The 21,653-nt window shown below is 41.0% G+C and overlaps 1 protein-coding gene across 1 annotated transcript in view; it reads left to right on the top strand.

The window, feature by feature from the left end:
* Positions 1-21,653, top strand: part of CD58 (CD58 molecule) — a 56,382-nt gene that overhangs the window by 10,037 nt on the left and 24,692 nt on the right. Inside the window, exon 2 of the mRNA XM_010367904.2 lies at positions 16,584-16,877. Coding sequence (XP_010366206.1) covers positions 16,584-16,877 — 294 coding nt within the window. The remainder of the gene's footprint in view (positions 1-16,583; positions 16,878-21,653) is intronic.

Raw genomic sequence — 21,653 nt, 5'->3', positions numbered from 1 at the left:
TGACCAGAAGCTTTTACTTAAGGACACAGACCCTTAAATCCTGCAATGACAAATCTCACCTTCCATCTCAGGGTTGTAAGTGAAACCAGGATGCAGCCGTTTTGCTTTTCTCAGACAAGCTCAGGTTTCGATATAAAATGTGACTCTAAGATACAGAGACTGTCCCTAGAAAAGGAGGGGAAAACATTTTAGCACTTCCTCTTTAAAGATAACTTTCAATGCCTGCCTGTTAGCCTCCAAGGAAAATGCTTTTTGGTTTTTTTTATAGGTTCTAGTGAACTTTGCTTACTTTACAATGTTCCCCAAAATGTTTGTTGAGATTAGTGCCTCAATTTCCATTGGGCTCACCAGTCTGTAGTTTCTTGAACATTTTCTTCATATGCCTGTTAAAAATTAGAAGAAAATTGAAGCTTAACATACACATTCAGAAAATAATACAAAATCAGATTAATAAGAAACTAATGAGGCTGTGCCATCGTTAACTACTTGCAGTAGAGTTTCCCAACGATGAACTGAGTATCTAGAAAATAACAAGGATTTTCAAGGAATTTTAGTGAAATGATCAATAGTGTATTGAAATACCTTCAATCAGACTTTGGAGAATAGATTTTAAAAGACTCACATTCTTAACTGATCTAGTAAGAACCTTATTCCCCGAAGTATGCTGTGGATCTCAGCTGTGTCCTATCTAAGAAGAGACCAGTGAAAGGAAAATGTGGCCTTTGAGCATGGTGGGATGTGAGTGTCTTGAAAGGACGGGCTAAAGAAGTACTCTCAAATAGAAATATAATATGGAACATGTGAAATTAATTTTAATATATTTTAGTTAACCTAATATATCCATAATATTTTCATTTCAACATGTATTAGGTTGGTGCAAAAGTTATTGCAGTTTTTGCTATTTTTTTATGGCAAAAACCACAATAACTTTTGCACCAACCTAATAGTTACTACAAAAAAATATTAATGAGAGATTTTATGTTCCACTTTTAATACCAGGTCTTCAGATTCTGGTGTGTATTTGATACTCAGAACACATCTCCGTTTGTACTAACCACATTTCAGGTTCTCATTAGCCACTTGTGACTGATAGCCACTGTGTTGGATTGCACAGGTCTAAAGGGAAACATCTTGAGAAAGGAGAAAGAGGTTAAGTGCAAGAACAAGAATTAAAAAGGAAACTATTTGAGCATAATATTAGAAAGAAAGTGTAGAAATAAGTTGATTTAGAGAACCAACATCTTAATTCTTGATGAACTTATTGAGGAGGCAGATAGATAGCTGAGAGCAAGGTCCAAGAAGTTTCTGGCCTCGGGGACCAGGGGGCTTGTAACCGTTGGGAGACAGGTGGCTGCAGTTTCAGTATGAAGTAGATAGGGGCAGGGAAACTGGTGGTGGTGTGACTGAAATCAGTAAATCTCTACCTTAAGGAAATAGAGAAGTCACTAACTGGGACTGGCTAAGGGTAGAATCAACCAGGAAGAAAGAGGAATGGCCCCAACCAAGGCATCTGATGTTCTGGCCAACAGTGCAGGCTCTGGGGCCGAATACCTGTGTCTGGACACCAGCTCTGTCCCTTGCTAGCTGAGTGACTGCGATCAGCTGACCCTCTCAGTCCGTTTCCTCATCTGTAACCTGGTGCTTCTGACTCTTTGATATTTTCTGTCAACCAAGTGTCCAGCGGAGTGAACCACGTTATTCTGATAGACATGTTCTCAAGAAATAACTCGTTTCTCACTCTCACCCCAGATGTTCTTAGGATCACTCCCCTGTTTTTCTGGGCTCTGCTCAGATACCAACTTTTGACTGCCCCCCATGCCATGCAACTTCTTTCCTTACCAGTACTCCTCAGGCCTCATACTCTGCTTTCTTTTTCTCTACAACACTTAACATCATCCAACATAAAAGGTATTTACTTTTTCATTTATTATATTCTTCCCTCCACTGAAAAATAGACCCCAAGAGAGCTGGGATTTTGTCTGTTTTGTTCAATGCTGTATCCTGCCTGCTTATTTCAGTGTCTGGCACTTAGGCAGGACTCCATGAACATTTGATGAACAAATAAATGAATGATAAGAACTACCTCAGATTTGAGTTGAGGATTAAATGAGTTAATACACAAACAGCTCTTGGAACACGTACTTGTCGCATAGTAAGCCTGCAGTGAATCTTCATGCTGCTGCTACTGTTAAATATTATTACTGAGGCTGAGCTGGCCTAGGGCTCCTTGGATTGGACTTACTAAGAACTAGGCAAGAGACACAACTGTATGAAACTTGCTGGAGTTAAAACAAACAAACAGTGCTACTCCTCTTTATTATCTCCATGTCTGGTAAGCACATTTCCTACCCCCAAAATTTGGACTGACTAATATGAGAACATTATGGCCTTAATAGAACAGGTTATTTGATACAATACTAGCCCAGACATTTAGGAGATTGGCCACTCCTCAATACTATAAATGCGTATATGGATAGAGATGTCGCTTCCCAGATTGCCACACACCCTGAGACTGCAAGTAGGCATTCACTGAAAGTGTGCTGTGATGTGAAGATGAAACGCAGAGAAGTGAGGTGAACAAGGCTGTGCTCAGTGACCCATATCCAGATAAACCCACTTGGGAACAAAAATGCCCCAAGACCCTGCTATCTCTGGGCTTGCACAAGGCTTTAACTGAATCACCATTGTGATGTCATATATTCAGAGGGAAATACCAATATTCATATATTCAGGTACTGAAACTTTTAAGGGAATTTTTCTTTCTTTTTTTTTTTTGTCAAATGAATTTTTACTTTAACTGCTAAAATCTGTAGGCAATGTGAGCCTTAAGATATTTTAGAGAGAGGGAAGTATCTTGAAATTACATTGTTTGTTTCTAAGAACAAACTCAAGAAAACTCTTTTCTCCAAATCCCAGAAGAGTGATTAGCTTGTCTCTAAGATATGGCATTGGCTGGGCACGGTGGCTCATGCCTGTAATCCTAGCACTTCAGGAGGCCCAGGCAGGAGGATCACTTGAGCCCATGAGTTTGAGATCAGCCTGGGCAACATAGTGAGACCTTGTTTCTACAGAACATATAAAAATTAGCTGGGCGTGGTGGCATGCAACTGTAGTTCCAGCTACTTGGGAGGCTGAGGCAAGAGGATCACTTGAGCCCAGGAGGTTGAAGCTGCAGTGAGCCATGATTGCACCACTGCACACCAACCTGGGTGACAGAATGAGACCCTGTCTCCAAAAAGAAAAAGAAAGGAAGGAAGGAAGGGGAGGGAAGGAGGGAGAGAGGGAAGGAAAGAAAGAGAAAAAGAAAAAGAAAGAAATGGTGTCAATGAACCTCCTCAAACCATAGAGAGGCTGTTTGATTGGGGCTGACATCCCTGAGTGGGTCCAAGTTTATCTGGTGTGGTGTCCTACATCCTATAACACTTAGTAGGTAAAATCTACTTAAACTTGAGAGGGAACATCTCAAAAGGAACAGCTGTGGAGTTGGGAAAGGGGAGCCCGCAGGTCCTCCTATCTTGCTTTGGTGATGAGGCAGAAAGTGGGGCTGAAAAACAGAGTCTGTTTTGGTTGTATATGAGGGCTCCCGAGCCATTTTATTTTTAAGCTCCAGTTAAACTTCTTTCTTCACCTCTCCTTATGAAGTCCTGCTTCTTTAGCCAGGTTCCACAGCAATTTGGGATTTCACAAAGCGGTTTGGGGTGACTGTCGAATTTTGCTCTTCTGTCAGGAAGCCTTATCTTTTGAACTACATTTAAGTTGTATTTTAGTCATTTTAGTTAATTCATTCAACAGGTATTTACTGAATGTCCATATGCCATACATATGGGGATACAACCAAAAACAGGAACAGCTTTGTCCTTGTCCTGGTAGGTCTAGCCTGGCTGGGGGTTACCCCTAAGCTAAAATTTGAATTAGTTGCCAACTTTCAAGAGCAGGAATTTTTACACAAAATGTGAATATCTGGCTTTTCTTGAAAAATTAAGAGACCTGGCAATAGTGGGCCCATTTTCACATGGCAGGAGCTGAGGGGCCCCTCCCTATAGGCTCACTGGTGCTCAAGTCCTCACCAACCCCTTCTGAGTCACACCTGGCCCGCTGGTATCTCATTTGTGGGTGGAATTGCTGGTCTTCGTCTAATGCATCATTTGCCACTGTCACCGGTTCTGTTTCTTTGTGACTCCTTTGTTTGCTCCTTGTTTTCTTTTTTTTGTTTCTGGTCTGGCTTTTTCTTCCAGGGCTGGACTCTTGCTCTCTGAGGCCCTCTTCAGCTCTAACATTTAATGATTTGGAAACCACAGAGCTTAGTGGCTCACCTGTAGGTTTGGAGGTGTGCTTGACTCAGTTTGACTTTCTCATTTGCAACATCTGCTGTTCCAATGCTGTCTATAGATTGTATCCTGAGAAACCCTGCATCATGTCACTGTCTTTAAGAGCCTTATGCCATGTAGCAAGCTAAATAAGAAACAATGGTTAAGAGCACTGATTCTGCTGTCAGATTGTCCAGGTTCAAATCTGGCTTCACTACTTAACTAGCAAGTCACTTAACATTTTTGTCCCTCAGTTTCCTCATCTGCAAAACAGGGTTAGAAATAAAACCTGCTTAATATGTTTTTAGGATTCAGTGAGTACCTATTTTTTTTTTTTTTTTTTTTTTTTTCTGAGATGGAGTCTTGCTCTGTCATTTAGGCTGGAGTGCAGTGGCACAGTCTTGGCTCACTGTGACCTTTACCTCCTGGGTTCAAGCGATTCTCCTGCCTCAGCCTCCTGTGTAACTGGGATTACAGGTGTGTGCCACCACGCCTGGCTAATTTTGTATTTTTAGTGGAGACAGGGTTTCACCATGTTGGCCAGGCTGGTCTCGAACTCCTGACCACAAGTGATCCACCTGCCTCGGCCTCCCAAAGTGCTGGGATTACAGGCATGAGCCACTGCTCCTGGCGGTGAATACCTATTTAGAGCTCTTGCAACAGTGCCTGGCACAGAGCCAGGGCCATACAAGTGTTAGATTAAGTAAAAAAATGTATATTATCAGTCAATCTGAATCTCAGGACCTGGGTAAAAGTTTGCAGAGGAATTTGTGCTGGGGGTTGAGAGTTCCTTTTCATTAACCCATAGTTAACGGTGACCAAATTTTCTAAATAAGAAATCAGGACACTTCATCTGTAAAACTTAGGTTCCGGTTACAACTTCAGGCCATACAAAAAGAACTATTAAAATCGAGGTGTTGATGTTTTGTAGCAACATTGCAACAGAATATTTGAGATTAGACCTGTTTTTAGATATATGATCACTCTATACATGTAGTGCTGATTAGGTATTAGGTACCGTCATATCTTTATTTTAAAAAAATTCAAAATTCTTCAAAACAATAAAACCTTCAAAAATTATCTGGCTAGCATAGAAAATCTTTTTAGGTGATCACTGATAAAATGTTTTCCCTCCCTCCATCTCTCTTTGCTTTTAAACAGCAAAAACTCAGCCCATGCCCAGTTCTCACCCAGTTAATTCAGACAGTGTGAATACCTTGATGTTGACCTAACTCATTAAAAGAAAAAGAGAGAAAACCTTTGAAAGCCTATTCCATGTCAACCAGTGTAAAAAGACTCTCAATTTTATTCAAACCTCAAACCTCAAAGCAATCTTTTATGGTAGGCATTATGATTTCTACATTAGAGCTGAGGAGACTTAGTGTGGGGAGGCCTTTGGGAGTTCACCCTGGGCCTTGCTGGCTTCAAAATCTGGGCACCCTCTGTTCTGCACCCTGGCATGGTTATTAGCATCCCTATAGTCCCTTTTCTGACCACTCAGTGGTATCAGCAAAGCAACAAAATCATTCCCCTTTCTTCTATTGTTCTTTTTTCATTAGAAATTATCTTAGCAACTTACTTTAGTGTTAGTCTTGGAAGTGCAACAGGAAAGACTTTCCTGTAGGAAGGAAATAATAGATATATCCATGCACACAAAGTAGAGGTAGATATTAGCTTTAGAGACAGTTCTTAACAGTTCCTCCTCTTGGTTGAATAATTATATTTTAAAAAATTTACATAGTTTTGATATTATAATAGTAATATGAGATTTGTCTTCAAAAGTAACATATTTTTCAATGTGACCTGTATTAAGTAATAAGTAAAGTAATAAATTGAAATCTCACCATCACTACAATCTCTAAAGTAACAGTGGTTACTTTAAAAGCAACCACTGTTAATCATTTAGGGTGTCTCTTTCCAGTCTAAAAAAAGAACAAGTGAGAATGCATGTACACATGTATTCATGTCTTTTTATAGTTAAAAAAATATATATATTTTGGTAGAGATACGGTCTCACTACGTTGCCCAGGCTGGTATCAAACTCCTGGGCTCAAGTGATCCTTCCACTTTGGCCTCCCAAAGTGCTAGGATTGCAGGCATGAACCACTACATCTGGCCTCTTTGTTGTTTTTAAAACAGGAATATTCTGCATATATATTTCTATAACTTTTTATTTTTAATATTAAGAAATTTTCCAAATTCCCAATAATAAAACGAGAATAAATCTATTCTTTTTCCTTTTTCTAAATAGCCACATAGTAAGCTATGGTGTAATACTAAATTGTTTATTACACTAGATTATTTTTTACTAGTATAGATAACTTTAAAATGAATATTATTATGCATATTTCTTTATGTAGGTTATACTATTGTTTTATTTGTTACATCCTGAATATATATCACCCAGATCCCAGTATTCAGTGAAACCACAGGTTCTTTTAGAGCATAAGCAAAAATAAATTGTATGCATGTGCTTTTGTATGTGTGTTTAATTCTGCTTACATTTGAATTTTCTTCCATCTTTTTCCTACTATCTGAGTAATATCACTAGTGCCTTTTATTCAGTCAAGTCTCCACATGTTGACTCTTGTCTTGGAGTTATGATGCCATCCCCTTCCTGGCCCTTCTTCTACTTCCAAGATCTCTCTCGATTTCCTTAGCCAATATGTTCTTCTCCAGCCAAGCTTTAAAGCACAGGTCCAGGCTGCCTTTTCCCATTTCATACGCTCTCGCTAGGTGATGGTCCTAGTGGCCTCCATTGGAGCCACTAGAAATGTGAGGATTCCCAAATCTGTATCTTTTCCTGTGAGTCCCAGACCCGTGTACTTAGCAGCTACTGGGCATCTTTGCTTGGATGTCTCGCAGACCCCTCACACTTAACAGTGTCAAACTGAAAGCATGATGTTCCAGGCCAGTCTTAGTCTTCCCGCTGTGTTTCCTTTCTTAGAGAAAGACACCACAACCCAGCTAGGAGGAAGTAAGAGCTCTGATTCATCCTGGCACTCCTGGCACCTCCCCTCCTCCTCCTTTGCCCCGTATGCTGTCAATCATCTAGTTCTCCCAGTTTTACCTCCCTAAAAACTCTTGAACCACTTTCCCTAGCACAGTGCTGCCTCTTGACCTGTCTGAAATTCCTGTCTGATGGATCTCTTGCTGTCTAGTCTTACCCCTCCCGTCAATCTTCCACACCACAGCCAGAAAAAGATAAACACTTTCATTATGTAAAAATTTAGAAACTTTGTATGGAAGATATTCATTTAGTAAATTCAATAGGCAAAGGCTGTATTTGAAAAAAACTGTAATACAGATAAAAATTTATCTATAACATATAAGGAGCTTTTAAACTTTGAGAAGAAAAAGACAGGCAATCTAATACAACAACAACAACAAAATTATATGAAAAGACACTTCTCAGAAAAAGAAATCCAAATCAACAAACAGAAGAGATGCTTACATGTTTAAAGGTCGGGAAAATGCAAATTCAAATATCAATGAAATGTCACTGTTTGTCCAAAAGTTAAACATAAAAAAAAATTACCTAATGCTGGCAAGAGTCCAAGGAAAGGGCAACTCAGGCATTACTGATGGAGTTGTAAATTGCCAAAGTCTTTTTTGTAAACAATGCAGCAACTTCTATTAAAATCAAAAAATCTAGTTACCCTTTGATGTAGCAACTCCCAGCTCCACTCGACTCCCACATAAATATGAAATCATAAATACATCAGGACATATATACAGGATAGTTATTGCGGTGTAACTGCAATAGACAAGGCTAGGCACAAAAGGAGTGTTCATCAGTGGTGGATGGCAGATTAATTATGGTTCCCTCATGCTCTGGAATATTATGTAGTTATTAAAAAGAATAAAGTATAGCTATACCAGTTTATTTCAAGGGGCTTTTATGAGTTATTAACAAGAAAGGCAGCATGTAGAGAAGTGTGCATAAGACCATTTTTATTAAAGAATGGTAAATCCCTCAAGCACACCTCATTTTATTCGTTTCACTTTATTGCACTTCACAGATAATGTGCTTTTTACAAATTGAAGGTTTGTGACAACCCAGCTTTAAGCAAGTCTATCAGTGCCTAATTTTATGTTTTCTCTCTCTGTTACATTTTGGTAATTCCCACAATATTTAAAGCTTTTTCATTATATCTGTTATGGTGATCTGTAATCAGTGATCTTTGATGTTACTGTTGTCATTGTTTTGGGGTGCCATGAACCATGCCCATATAAGATGGTGAACTTAATTGATAAAGGCTATGTGTGTTTTGACTGCTCCACTGACTAGCTGTTCTCCCCATCTTTCTCCTTCTGCTCTGGCCTCTCTATCACCTTAGACAATGATACTGAAATTAGGCCAATTTAATAACCCTGCAATGGCTTCTAAGTGCTCAAGTGAAAGGAAGAGTTGCATTGTCTCTCACTTTAAATTAAAAACTAGAAATGATGAAGCTTAGTGAGGAAGGCATGTGAAATACCACAACAGGTGGCTGGGTGTGGTGGCTTACACCTGTAATCCCAGCACTTTGGGAGGCCAAGCTGGGTGGATCACCTGAGGTCAGAAGTTTGAGACCAACCTAGCCAACATGGCGAAATCCCATCTCTACTAAAATTACAAAAATTAGCTGATTGTGGTGGTAGGCACCTGTAATCCCAGCTGGTTGGAAGGCTGAGGCCGGAGAATCGCTTGAACCTGAAAGGCAGATGTTGCAGTGAGCCAAGATGGCACTATTGCACTCCAGTCTGGGCTACAAGAGCAAAACTCTGTCTCAAAAGTAAAAAATGAATTTAAAAAAGCCACAACAGGCTGAAAACTAGGCATTTTATGCCAAAGAGTTAGTGAAGTTGTAAATTCAAAGGAAAAGTTCTTGAAGAAAATTAAAAGTGCTACTCTTTTTAATTAAAGTAAATTAAAAGTGAACACAAAAATAAGAAAGTGAAACAGCATTATTGCAGACATGGAGAAAGTTTGAGTAGTCTGCATAAAAGATCAAACCAGCTACAACATTCCCTTAATCCAAAGCCTAATCCACAGCAAGACCCTAACTCTTTTCAGTTCTATGAAGGCTGAGAGAGGTGAGAAAGCTTCAGGAGAAAAGTTTGAAGCTATCAGAGGTTGGTTCATGAGATCTTAGGAAGAAAGCCATGTTGGCTTCCAGGATCTTGACCAATGCAGACACAATGATTTTTGCTTGTTGAGTAGCAAACCCATTGTCTTCCAGTAAGCACACTAAGGCTCCTTTTGCGCTCCAGCTGCAGGTATCCAGCAGACAGATTTAGCTCTCTCCTGCAGGAAACGAGTGCAGGCGCCGAGCCGTGGCACTGGGGAAGGGCGCTGGCGGCAGCGGCAATGCCCGGGCCGAGGCCCGGTGGGCACCTCCACGTGCTGCTGTGCCCAGCTGGGTGTGCGGCATACCGGAGGCGCGAGCGCTCCCAGTCCCCGCGGTGCCGGCTCAGGGCTGCAGCAGCCAAGCGCAGGGAGGGCACTCAACAACAGATATTTCCATGTAGACAAAACAACCTTCTGTTGGAAGAAGATGCCATCGAGGACTTCCATAGCTAGAGAGGAGAAGTCAACTTCAGGCTTGAAAGAACAGCTGACTCTTGGTGTGTGGGCTAATGCAGCTGATGACTTCAAGTTGAAGCCAGTGCTCATTTACCACTCTGAAAATCCTAGGGCCCTTAAGAATTAGGCTAAATCTGTTCTGCCTGTGCTCTATAAAATGGAACAACAGAGGCTGGATGACGGCACATCTGTTTACAGCATGGTTTACTGAATATTGTAAGCTCACTGTTAATACCTACTGCTTAGAAAAAAAAGATTTATTTCAGTATATTATTGCTTATTGACAATGCACCTAATCACCCAAGAGCTGTGATGGAGATGTACAAGGAGATGAGTGTTGTTTTCATGCTTGCTAATAAAACATCCATTCTGCAGCCCATGGATTAAGGAGTAATTTTGCCTTTCAAGTCTTATTGTGTAAGGCTATAGCTGCCATAAATAATTATTCTTCTGATGAATCTGGGCAAAGTAAATTGACAACCTTCTGAAAGGATTCACCATTCTAGATGTCATTAAGAACATTTGTGGTTCATGGGAGGAGGTCAAAATATCAACATTAACAGGAGTTTGGAAGAATTTGATTCCAATCCTCAGGTCAAAATATCAACATTAACAGGAATTTGGAAGAATTTGATTCCAATCCTGAGGTCAAAATATCAACATTAAAAGGGATTTGGAAGAATTTGATTCCAATCCTCATGGATGACTTTGAAGGGTGGAAATCGCCAGAAAAATATAAGTGGAGCCTGAATATATGACTCAGTTGCTGCAATCTCATGATGAAAATTGAACCAATGAGGAGTTGCTTCTTATGGATGAGCAAAGAAAGTGGTTTCTTCAGATGGCATCTATATTCCTGGTGAAGATGCTGTGAACATTGTTTAAATGACAACAAAGAATTAAGAGTATTACGTACTTTAGTTGATACAGCAGCAGCAGGATTTAAGGAGATTTACTCTAATTTTGAAAGAAGTTTTACTGTAAGTAAAATGCTATCAACCAGCATTGGATGCCTCTGAGAAATATTTTGTGAAAGGAAGGGTCCATTGATGTGCAAACTTCATCATTGTCTTTTAAGAAATTGCCACAGCCACCGCAGCCTTTAGCAACCAACACCCTGATCAGTCAGCAGCCATCAACATCGAGGCAAGACCCTCCACCAGCAAAAATATTGGGGCTTGCTGAAGGCTCAAATGATTGTTAGCAAGGTCTTTTTTTTTTTTTTTTTTTAGCAATAAAGTATTTTTAAATTAAGATATGTACATTGTGTTTTTAGACATAATGCTATTGAACACTTTAATAGACTACAGTATAGTGTAAACATAGCATTTATATGCCCTGGGAAACCAGAAAATTTGTGTGACACACTTTACTCTGATATTTACATGATTGCTGCTGTCTGGAACCAAACCCACAGTATCTTCAAGCTATGCCTGTATGTATCCATTATATATGATATATATTTGTCTCTACTTGACTATATGAGAGAAAAATATTGAAAGATGTATTCTGATTTGTTAATGTAGATTATAGAACTGGAGATTGTTATGGGGTTAAGAGAGTGGGTAAGGCACCCAGATAAGAGGACTGAAAAAATACTTACATGATCATTTTTCATTAGCGTAAAGTTGTATGTATGTGTCTATGTATAATTTATGTTTTAAAATACATTTTTTAAAGAAAGAGTTACTCTTATTTTGTCACCATCCTGTTTAAAACTCTTCTGTGGCTTTCTTTACTTCAGTACCAGAATTGTGTTTGTCTGATGCCCTGCAAGGGCTGTCTGTGCTTGTGTATACAGCCCGGCTCATGCCACGTTTCTCATGCCATTGCTCCTCCTGCTTCAAGGTCTTCATAACTGTTCTCTTAATAGGGACCTGCCCTGCTCTCCTGGGCATAGTTAACTGCTGCTCATGCCTCAGAACTTCTTTTAGCGAAGGGACCTGCCTTCCCTAACCCCTTGTTGGTTCCCTAAGTAAATGTTCTTATTGACACCTGATGCTTTTACTTAGCGGCAGTTATCATAGTTGCAGTTGGGCGTTGTCTAATTATTTGTGTAAATTCTGCCTCCCCTAATAGAATGTCATCTCTAAGAAGGAAGGGGTGGTGTCTGTCTTGTTCTGAAGGATCTTGTATAGAATAGATGCCCAGTGAATACTTCCTGAGTAAATGAATAAATGAAACCCATCCTGAATGTGGGACCATGCTGTTCTGAAAGGGCACTGACCAAGGAGTCAGACAATGTGTGTTCTGGTCATTGTGTTGCCATAAACTTGCTGAGAGACATGGAGCAAGGTGATATGCCTCTTGGAGCCTGCTTTCCTACCTGTAAAATGGGGTTAACAACACCATGTCTACTGCATGTAGGCATGGAGAGGGATAAAAAGGGACACAAGACGATGTGAATGTGTAACCAGCAGAGAGTAAGCATTCAATAAAATTGCCTTTTATTTTTCTTGCTGTCTTGTCACTTCACCAGTGAAATGGGAATAATTTGACTAAATAATTTTTAGAGTTTCTTCCAGTTCAAAATTATAGTTGACCCTTGAACGACATGGCAGTTAGGGGCACCAACCCCTAGAGCAGTCAAAAATTTATGTATAACTCTTGACTCCCAAAAATTTAACTGCTCATAGCCTACCAGAAGCCTTACCAATAACATAAACAACACATATTTTCTGTTATATGCATTATATGTTGTATTCTTACACTAAAGTAAGCTAGAGAAAAGAACTTACTAAGAAAAGTATAAGGTGTAGAAGAATAAAACTGGATCCCCATCTTTCACCTTATACAAAAATCAACTTAAGGTGGATCAAAGACTTCAATCTAAGACCTGAAGCCATAAAAATTCTAGAAGATAACATCAGAAAAACTCTTCTAGACTTTGGCTTAGGCAAAAAGGTCATGACCAAGAACCCAAAAACACATGCAACAAAAACAAAGATAAATAGATGGCACTTAATTAAATTAAAAAGCTTCTGCACAGCAATAGAAACAATCAGCAGAGTAAACATACAACCCACAAAGTGGGAGAAAATATTAATAAACTATGTATCTGACAAAGGACTAATACCCAGAATCTATAAGGAAGTCAAACAAATCAGCAAGAAAAAAGCAAACAATCCCGTCAAAAAGTGGGCCAAGGATATGAATGGACAGTTCTCAAGGAGGGTATACAAATGGGCAACAAACATATGAAAAAAATGCTCAACACTACTCATTATCAGGGAAATGCAAATCAAAACCACAGTGCAGTACCACCTTACTCCTGCAAGAATAAACGTAATTAAAAAATCAAAAAGTAATAGATGTTGGCAAGGGTGTGGTGAAAAGGGAACGCTTTGACACTGCTGGTGGGAATGTAAACTGGTACAACCGCTATGGAGATTTCTTAAATAACTAAAAGTAGAACTACCATTTGATCCAGCAATCCCATTACTGGGTATCTACCCAGAGGAAAATAAGTCACTTTATGAAAAAGACAACACACAACATGTTGCACACAACATCTTTATAGTGGCACAACTCCCAATTGCAAAAATATGGAATCAGCATAAATGCCCATCAATCAATGAGTGGATAAAGAAAATGTGGTGTATATATATGAATATGCCATAAAAAGGAACAAAATAGGCCGGGTGCGGTGGCTCACGCCTGTAATCCCAGCACTTTGGGAGGCCGAGGTGGGCAGATCACGAGGTCAGGAGATCGAGACCATCCTGGCTAACATGGTGAAACCCCATCTCTATTAAAAATACAAAAAAATTAGCCGGGCGCGGTGGCGGGCGCCTGTAGTCCCAGCTACTCGGGAGGCTGAGGCAGGAGAATGGCGTGAACCTGGGAGGCGGAACTTGCAGTGAGCCGAGATCACGCCCCTGCACTCCAGCCTGGAAGACAGAGCAAGACACTGTCAAAAAAAAAAAAAAAAAAAAAAAAGAAGGAGCAAAATAATGGCATTGACAGCAACCTTGGTGGAATTGGAGACCATTATTCTAAGTGAAGTAACTCAGGAATGGAAAACCAAACATGTTCTCACTTACAAGTGGGAGCTAAGCTATGAGGATACAAAGACATAAGAATGATACAATGAACTTTGGGGACTTGTGGAGAAGGGTGGGATGGGGATGAGGGATAAAAGACTACACATTGGGTACAGTGTACACTGCTTAGGTGATGGGTGCACCAAAATCTCAGAAATCACACCCAAAGAACTCATCCCGTAGAAAAAAAAAAGAACTTCTCCATGTAACCAAACATCACCTGTTCCCCCAAAACTGAGATAATAGTAATAAAAAATTTTAAAAAAGAAAAGCATAAGGAAGAAAATATACTGACTAAGTGAAAGTGGATCATCAAAGGTCTTCATCCTCCTTTTCTTTATGTTAAAGCAGGCTAAGGGGGAGGAGGAGTTGGTCTTGCTACCTCAGGGATGGCAGAGGCGGAAGAAAATCCACATGTAAGTGGATCCGCACAGCTCAAACCCATGTTTTTCAAGGGTCAGCTGTACTTTGATTTCTTCTGAGCTGCAGTCTCCCCTTTCTCTACCCTCACTTCCCTCCACCACTAGCTCCATTCCTGACTACTTTCTTCTACCCTTCTCAAGCCCAGGATACATCAGCTCTCCCTGGGAAAGACAAAAGCCATCTTCATGCCGCCAGGGTATGGCAGTTTATCTCATACCTACTGTTTCACCACCACCCTACCCTCTATCACTCATTGTTTCATTTACATTTATAAGACATTTTTGGGTTTCCACTATTGTGTGTGGTAGACTCTCAGCCCTCAAATTCTGCTCTTTTTCTTGTGCCTTCCCACATACTCTGTTGAGTGGGAGAAATAATGCATAATCATCAAAGCAATAGAAAGATGCTGGTGTGTTTTTGAAGGCAGTCCCCCTTAATTAAGGGAGATGGGTTCTAAAAAGTCCTTGTAGATAAACAAATGGGTGATACTTGCTTGTTATCTGAAATTACTAACACAATTGTCTACAACTGGTCATTTCAGTGTTCTTGATTTCCCCTGTATTCTTTCAATTACCCTAATTGCTACTAGGTAGAAACTTCAGTCAAGTTTTAATTAATCTTTAATGTTAACTTAAAATAGCTGCAGTTTTTTGTTTGTTTGTTGAGACAGGTCTCGCTCTGTCACCCAGGCTGGAGTGCAGGGGCACAATCATGGCTCACTGCAATCTCTGCCTCACGACTTCAAGTAATTCTCCTCAGCCTTCCAAGTATCTGGGACCACAGGTGTGTGCCATGCCCAGCTAATTTTTTGTTCTTTTCGTAAAGATGGGGTTTTGCCATTTTACCCAGGTTGGTCTTGAACTCCTGAACTCAAGCAATCTGACCATTTTGGCCTCCCAAAGTTCTGGGATTACAGGCATGAACCTCAGTGCCCAGCTGCTACTGTTCTCTCTTAACAAGAATCAAGTCTTAGAGCAAGATGCATCTAAACCCACTTTGGGGTATCAAAAATATCCCAATCTTGTGGTTCTAATAAATGTTTAACAACTAGATTGGCGTGGAGGCGGAGTGGAGGTTCTGATGTGAACCATTAGTTAGTTTTTGTGCTGTTACCAGACGTCCCCTAATAGGGCTGGGCAGAGATGCTAACAATTGGCTCATGAGGGCAGATGGGCCTAGCTCCAACACACCACTGTACCCAGTCCCCGAGTTCTTAATCTTCATCACAACCTCCACTTGCTTCCCAGCCATTGTTTCTGATCTCAGTTAATGATGCCTCTCCGTCAGCCAAGAAGGAGACCTGACAGTTCCATCCACTTCCCCCACCCTCATCACTGGATCCTGTTGACTTCTCTCTCCAGCGTCTCCTGAGTCTGTCCCGTTGTCCGTCCCCACCACAAACACCCTGGTCTGGTCTGTCCTGCCCATGGCCTTCATTGCTACAGCATTGACTTTCATTACAATTTCCCTGCCTCCGTGCTGGCCCCTGTCAGCCGCTCTCTACTCTAAAGACAGTCAGCCTACTGACACTTAAATTATGTTAGGCCAGTCTTGTTAAAAACCTTTCTGTGGGTTTCTCTCCGTTAGGATTAGTCCAAACCCTTAGCATTCCTTACTTTACCACACATAGGCTGTGGGCTGGTCTTTGTCTGTCTTGTTCCCCACCACCCACCCCTTGCCCTCCTCATTCTAGCTGTTAGGAATCACACGTGTATCCTCAAGCACACCAAGCTCTTTCTCTATTCAGGGCCTTCCTTTGGAGGAGCTGCTTCCTATATCTGTATGATCATCTCTCCTTCCACTCCCCACCCACTCACCTACCCAGCCCTGTGGCCTAACTGCCTTTTATCCTTCAGTGATTGTAGCATTGTGTCAGTTCCAGCATGACTTCCTTGGGGAGGCCCTAGACCAAGCAGCTCCCCTCATGCAGCCCCTGATGTAGAGCCTGCGCCTTGTCTTCTCCACAGGTGAGGCTCCTGGAGAGCCTGGAACAACCCCATATTCCCAGCACAGCCCATAGTATCTGGCACCTGGTTGGTGCTCCATGAATGTCGAGTCCATTTCTTGGATTTATGCAGGTCCCAGTTTTCTATTAAAGAGTAAGCTCTACATGGTCAAACATGTTCTTACTTCCTGTACTTTGTGTCAGCAGTTTGTCAGCTTAGCACAAAAAGTACCTGATGAATAATTTCTGCCACTAGAGTCATGTTGTTTTTTCTAACCATTTTTTTTCTCTCCTAGGTTTCATCAGCTGTTTTTCCCAACAAACATATGGCGTTCTACATAAGAATGTAACTTTCCATGTACCAAGCAATATACCTTTAACAGAAATCCTATGGAAAAAACAAAAGGATAAAGTTGCAGAACGGGAAAATTCTGAATTCAGAGCTTTCTCATCTTTTAAAAATAGGGTTTATTTAGACACTGTGTCAGGTAACCTCACTATCTACAACTTAACATTATCAGATGAAGATGAGTATGAAATGGAATCGCCAAATATTACCGATACCATGAAGTTCTTTCTTTATGTGCTTGGTGAGTATCCATAAGTTGATTTGTTTAAAATGGCAAATTTCCATTTTTTTAGTCTGTTTTCAGAGACTAACACAAATTAATGGTCTATGAGAAAAGAATTAGATGTTACCTATTGTCAGGGTTTTCTCCTTTTCTGGTGGTATACAGGAGCTAGCTACTTTCAGTTCCTTTTTTTTAGTCTGTTTTCAGAGACTAACACAAATTAATGGTCTATGAGAAAAGAATTAGATGTTATCTATTGTCAGGATTTTCTTCTTTTCTGGTGGTATACAGGAGCTAGGTACTTTCAATTCCTTTGTCATTCCTCTGGGTGAGGAGAGAATCTAAGCAAGGTGGGGAGAACAGTATCAGTTGTCTTACTAGGAATGTTCTGGAAAGAGATGTAGTGACAGCAGTTAGCTTAGAACTCTTTGGGCTCCACTGATAGATGTTACTCTACAAAGTTCCTGCTTCCCCACACAGCGGGGAGACTGTTTTTCCTCCTGCACCATTTTACTTAATTAATTAATTAATTTTGAGAAGGAGTCTCGCTCTGTTACCAAGGCTGGAGTACAGTGGCACAATCTTGCCTCACTGCAACCTCCGCCTCCCAGGTTCAAGCGATTTTACTGTCTCAGCCTCCCAAGTAGCTGGGATTACAGGCGCGCACCACCATGCCTGGCTAATTTTTGTATTTTAGTAGAGATGGGGTTTCACTGTGTTGGCCAGTCTGGTCTCAAACTCCTGAGCTCAGGTGATCCACCCACCTCAGCCTTCCAAAGTGCTGGGATTACAGGTGTGAGCCACCACACCCGGCTCCTGCACCATTTTAAACTGAAACTAGATACAGGGGACACATTTCTCCCTGCTTCTCACTAACACTCCTCCCTGATCTCTAAAGCCCCTTTTGTGTTGCAGTCTTGTAAAGGCCCCTGCCTCACATGCCAGTGTTTCTTGGTCATTTTAAGGCCTGCCTCATTTTCATGGTTTCTAACATTCTTGGTGTCTTGGTGGTTGCAATATTTAAATAAAAATTCTTTCAGTATTGTCCTTGATCTCCTCTCCTGTAAGGATCTTGTCCTCTGCGTTACCCACTACCCATGCATGTAACCGAGAACTCATCATTACCTCAATGTCAGGTGTTGCACTCTGCCACCATGCCCTGTCCTTGATGATGCTGATGATGACAGTCCTTCACACACCTGATGTCCCTGCTGTCCTCCCTACTCAGCCTGAGTGCTGCTGTCACTTACTGGACGCAGTCTGTTGCAGACACATTTAGCTTCCTTGCTCCTTTGTTGGCTTGTCATACTCACATGGCCAGATTACAGCTAGGTTAAGTCCGGTGCTTTGCCTCTTCTGTGCTCACACCCATGTGGTTGCAGAAAAATACACCACCCTGCAAAGTCCTGCACTTTTAATTTCTAATCACTTACCTCAGTTAAGTCTGGTATTTCCTAGCCTGTTCACTTACCCACTCTCCTAGCAGTTACTTTTTCTCTCCTCAAATCTTGAATACCTCCTTCTCCAAACTCACTCTTGAGCTGAAGGCTTTGCTTCTTATTTCCCTAAGGAGAATAAGCAGAGGGCAATTTCCACAAGCTCTCACCACCTGCCTACCTTCCTACCTGTACCTGAGCCTGTAGGCCCTGCTTTCTCTCCTGATATGAATGGACTTTCTGAGTTCTCACCTGAGGTTAAACTTTCCACGCGTGCCCTGGATCCCACCTCCTCTCACCATCCTTGGGAATATCACCCTAGTGCTTCTACCCACTCTCTCCTGATGAGAATTTCCCCCATAAGTTGATGGTTCATTTTAAGCGGCATACATATACACTGTCATCAAAACTTTCTCATGATCCCCCTACCCCTCCAGCAACCACCACCAACTCTTTGTCTTCACTTTATAGAAAATCTCCTTGAAGAAGTTGTCCGTATTCACTTATTCTGATCCCTTATATTCACTTTTAACCCACTCCAAGTAGGCTTTCATCTGCACTGCTGTGCCTCTAGACCTCTAGACTTCCTTGTTAATAAATCCAGTGGTTCATTCTCAGTCCATGTCATTCTTGACTTCTCAGCAGCTTTTGACATAGCTCATCACTCACTCCTCCAAGTACTGTCTTCACTTGATGTCCAGGATACCACCCTATTCACATTTCTTTCTTCCTTTTTTTTTTTTTTATTTTATTTTTTTGTTGAGAGGGGGTTTCGCCCTTGTTGCCCAGGCTGGAGTACAATGTCACAATCTCAGCTCACTGCAACCTATGCCTCCCTGGTTCAAGCGATTCTTCTGCCTCAGCCTCCCGAACAGTTGAGATTACAGGCATGCACCACCATGCCTGGCTAATTTTATATTTTTAGTAGAGATGGGGTTTCACCATGTTGGTCAGGCTGGTCTCGAACTCCTGACCTCAGGTGATCTACCTGCCTCGGCCTCCCAAAGTGTTGGGATTACAGGCGTGAGCCACTGTGCCTGGCTTCACATTTCTTTCTAACACACTGACTATTCCTTTTCATCATCTTGTGCTGGTTTCCTCATTTCCTCAACCTCTTAACACTGGAAACATCAAGGCTTAAGCCTTGGGTCTCTTTCCTTTTCTGCCTGCGTTCATAGCCAGTGGGTGAGCTGATCCTATGTCAGGGCTTTAAATATCATCTCAGTGCTAATAATGCACAGATCTAGAGCTCTAGCCCAGAGTACCCCGTCGAACTCCTTATGTGTATGCCTGACTGCCCACTGTACATCTCCACTCAGATATCTAATTGGCCTTTCAAATATCCCATGTCCAAAAGTAAGCTCATTATCTTCCCCTTAAAACCTGTTCCTCCCCAAATCTTTTCCCTTTTGGTTAATGGCAGCTCATCCTTTCAGTTGGTCAGTCTGAAACCTTGATGTCATCCTTGATACCTCTGTTTTTCTTGAACACCACATTCACTCCACCAGGAAGTTGTATTGGTTCTACCAGAGTGATCTTTTTAAAACAGAAGTCAGATCATGTCACTCATCTGTGTGGAACTTTCTAATGGCCCCACCTAACTCTGTTAAAGCTAGAATGTGTAAAGTGACCTGCAAAGCTGTGTGAGGTCTGACCCCTATGGACTCTATTTAGACAAATACAGCTTGCTAAGATGTCAAAGCATACTCTTAGAAGATTTCTTTGAAAAAGTAGAATCTTTGAAACATGGACATTAGGGATCTGGTAGTTTATAGACAGGACCAACAAACAAGAAGATTGAGTCAGAATTTAGATCACACATTTTAAGAGCCCCTTTTATAGAGTTTGTAAAACTAAGTTCAAAACATTTGAATAAGTTTCTCCTCTTAAACTTGATGAAATGTTTTAAAATAATTTAATTTAAAATATTCTAGGCCGGGCATTGTGGCTCAAGGCTATAATCCCAGCACTTTGTGAGGCCAAGGAGGGAGGGTTGCTTAAGCCTAGTAGTTTAAGACCAGCCTAGGCAACATAGCAAGACTCCATCTCTACAAAAATAAAATAATTAACCAGGCATGGTGGTGCATGCCTGTAGTCCCTGCTACTCAAGAGGCTGAGGTGGGAGGATCCCTCGAGTCCAGGAGGCTGAGGCTGCAGTGAGCCGTGATTGCGCCTCTGCACTCCAGCCTGGGTGACAGACCAACATCCTGCCTCAAAATAACTAACTAGCTAAATACATTAATTAAATAAAATATTCTATGGCAACTCAGCAAAGGTATGGTTTTGGTGGTCAGACCAACTGGATAGACCTTAGGAAGTCTGCAGAGGAGGAAAGTACAGGGGAGGTGAGTTTTGATCAGGACGCAGTGATATTGATAGTATTGAGTGTGGGACTTAAAGTCCTGGTTTGAGAGTCTGGACATCAGCTTGTAGCAGTGGGGAGCCATTGTATCCTGTACTGGAGCAAGGAGGTGACTTGATAAAATACATTTTTGGAAGATTAATGTGATGGTGAATACTTATGATGGATTAAAGAGAGGAGATGTCAAGTTAGAAGCTACTGTGATCATCCAGGTAGATAGAGGGTCTAAGAAAGAGTCTGCAAGATGTAGGTTTTGGTTGTAAAAAGACATAAGATGACTCTAGGTTTCACATCTGCATGATAAAATGATTGGCCATACAACTTTTTTTTTTTTTTTTTTAAGAAATGAGGAAGTTATACTTCCTTGAGGTAGTGTTAACACTTGTTTTAGTAACCTGGTAATGTTCTAGAGACACCAGACCTAATAGGAGACTTCTAGCGAGTATATTTTGGACGGGGATTTCCTGGCATTTCCTAAATTCAGGGCATCCACTTCATTCTGTGTGTACATTGAGATCTGGCTTTCCTCTATACCCAAAAGTCCCCTTAAAATTTCTACTTCTGATGTTTATTAGTCCTTTCCCATCTTTTTATGGACCTTCATCACATCTCAGATAATGATTTTTATGTAAGTAGAATTAACTGCCCTGTCCTTAACTGGGCTGGATTGATACTTGACCTTTACTAAAATTCGTGAAAATATACACATATTTCTATAAAATGTCATCAGATATGTTTAAGAAATTCTCATTTTTTACACAGCCGTGAACTCAATTCATTAATTATAAATTGACTAATTGTCTTAGGGAGGAAGTAGACACATTTCTTGCCAGTTTAATGCTGCTTAAAGTAGAAGTATAACCAATATTTGTTAGATACAGCTGTGGTGAGTCCCACGGGCAGCAAGAAAATGTGAAAGATGTATAGAAGGAAAAGATCTGAGGTGTAGAAACTGTGATCTAGGTGCTGCAGAAAGGCTTGCACACTTTAAGATGA

This window comes from Rhinopithecus roxellana, chromosome 8 (assembly GCF_007565055.1).
Source record: "Rhinopithecus roxellana isolate Shanxi Qingling chromosome 8, ASM756505v1, whole genome shotgun sequence".
Lineage (NCBI taxonomy): Eukaryota > Metazoa > Chordata > Mammalia > Primates > Cercopithecidae > Rhinopithecus > Rhinopithecus roxellana.
The sequence above is the reverse complement of the archived record's forward strand: the minus strand, read 5'-3'. Positions and strand labels throughout refer to the sequence as shown.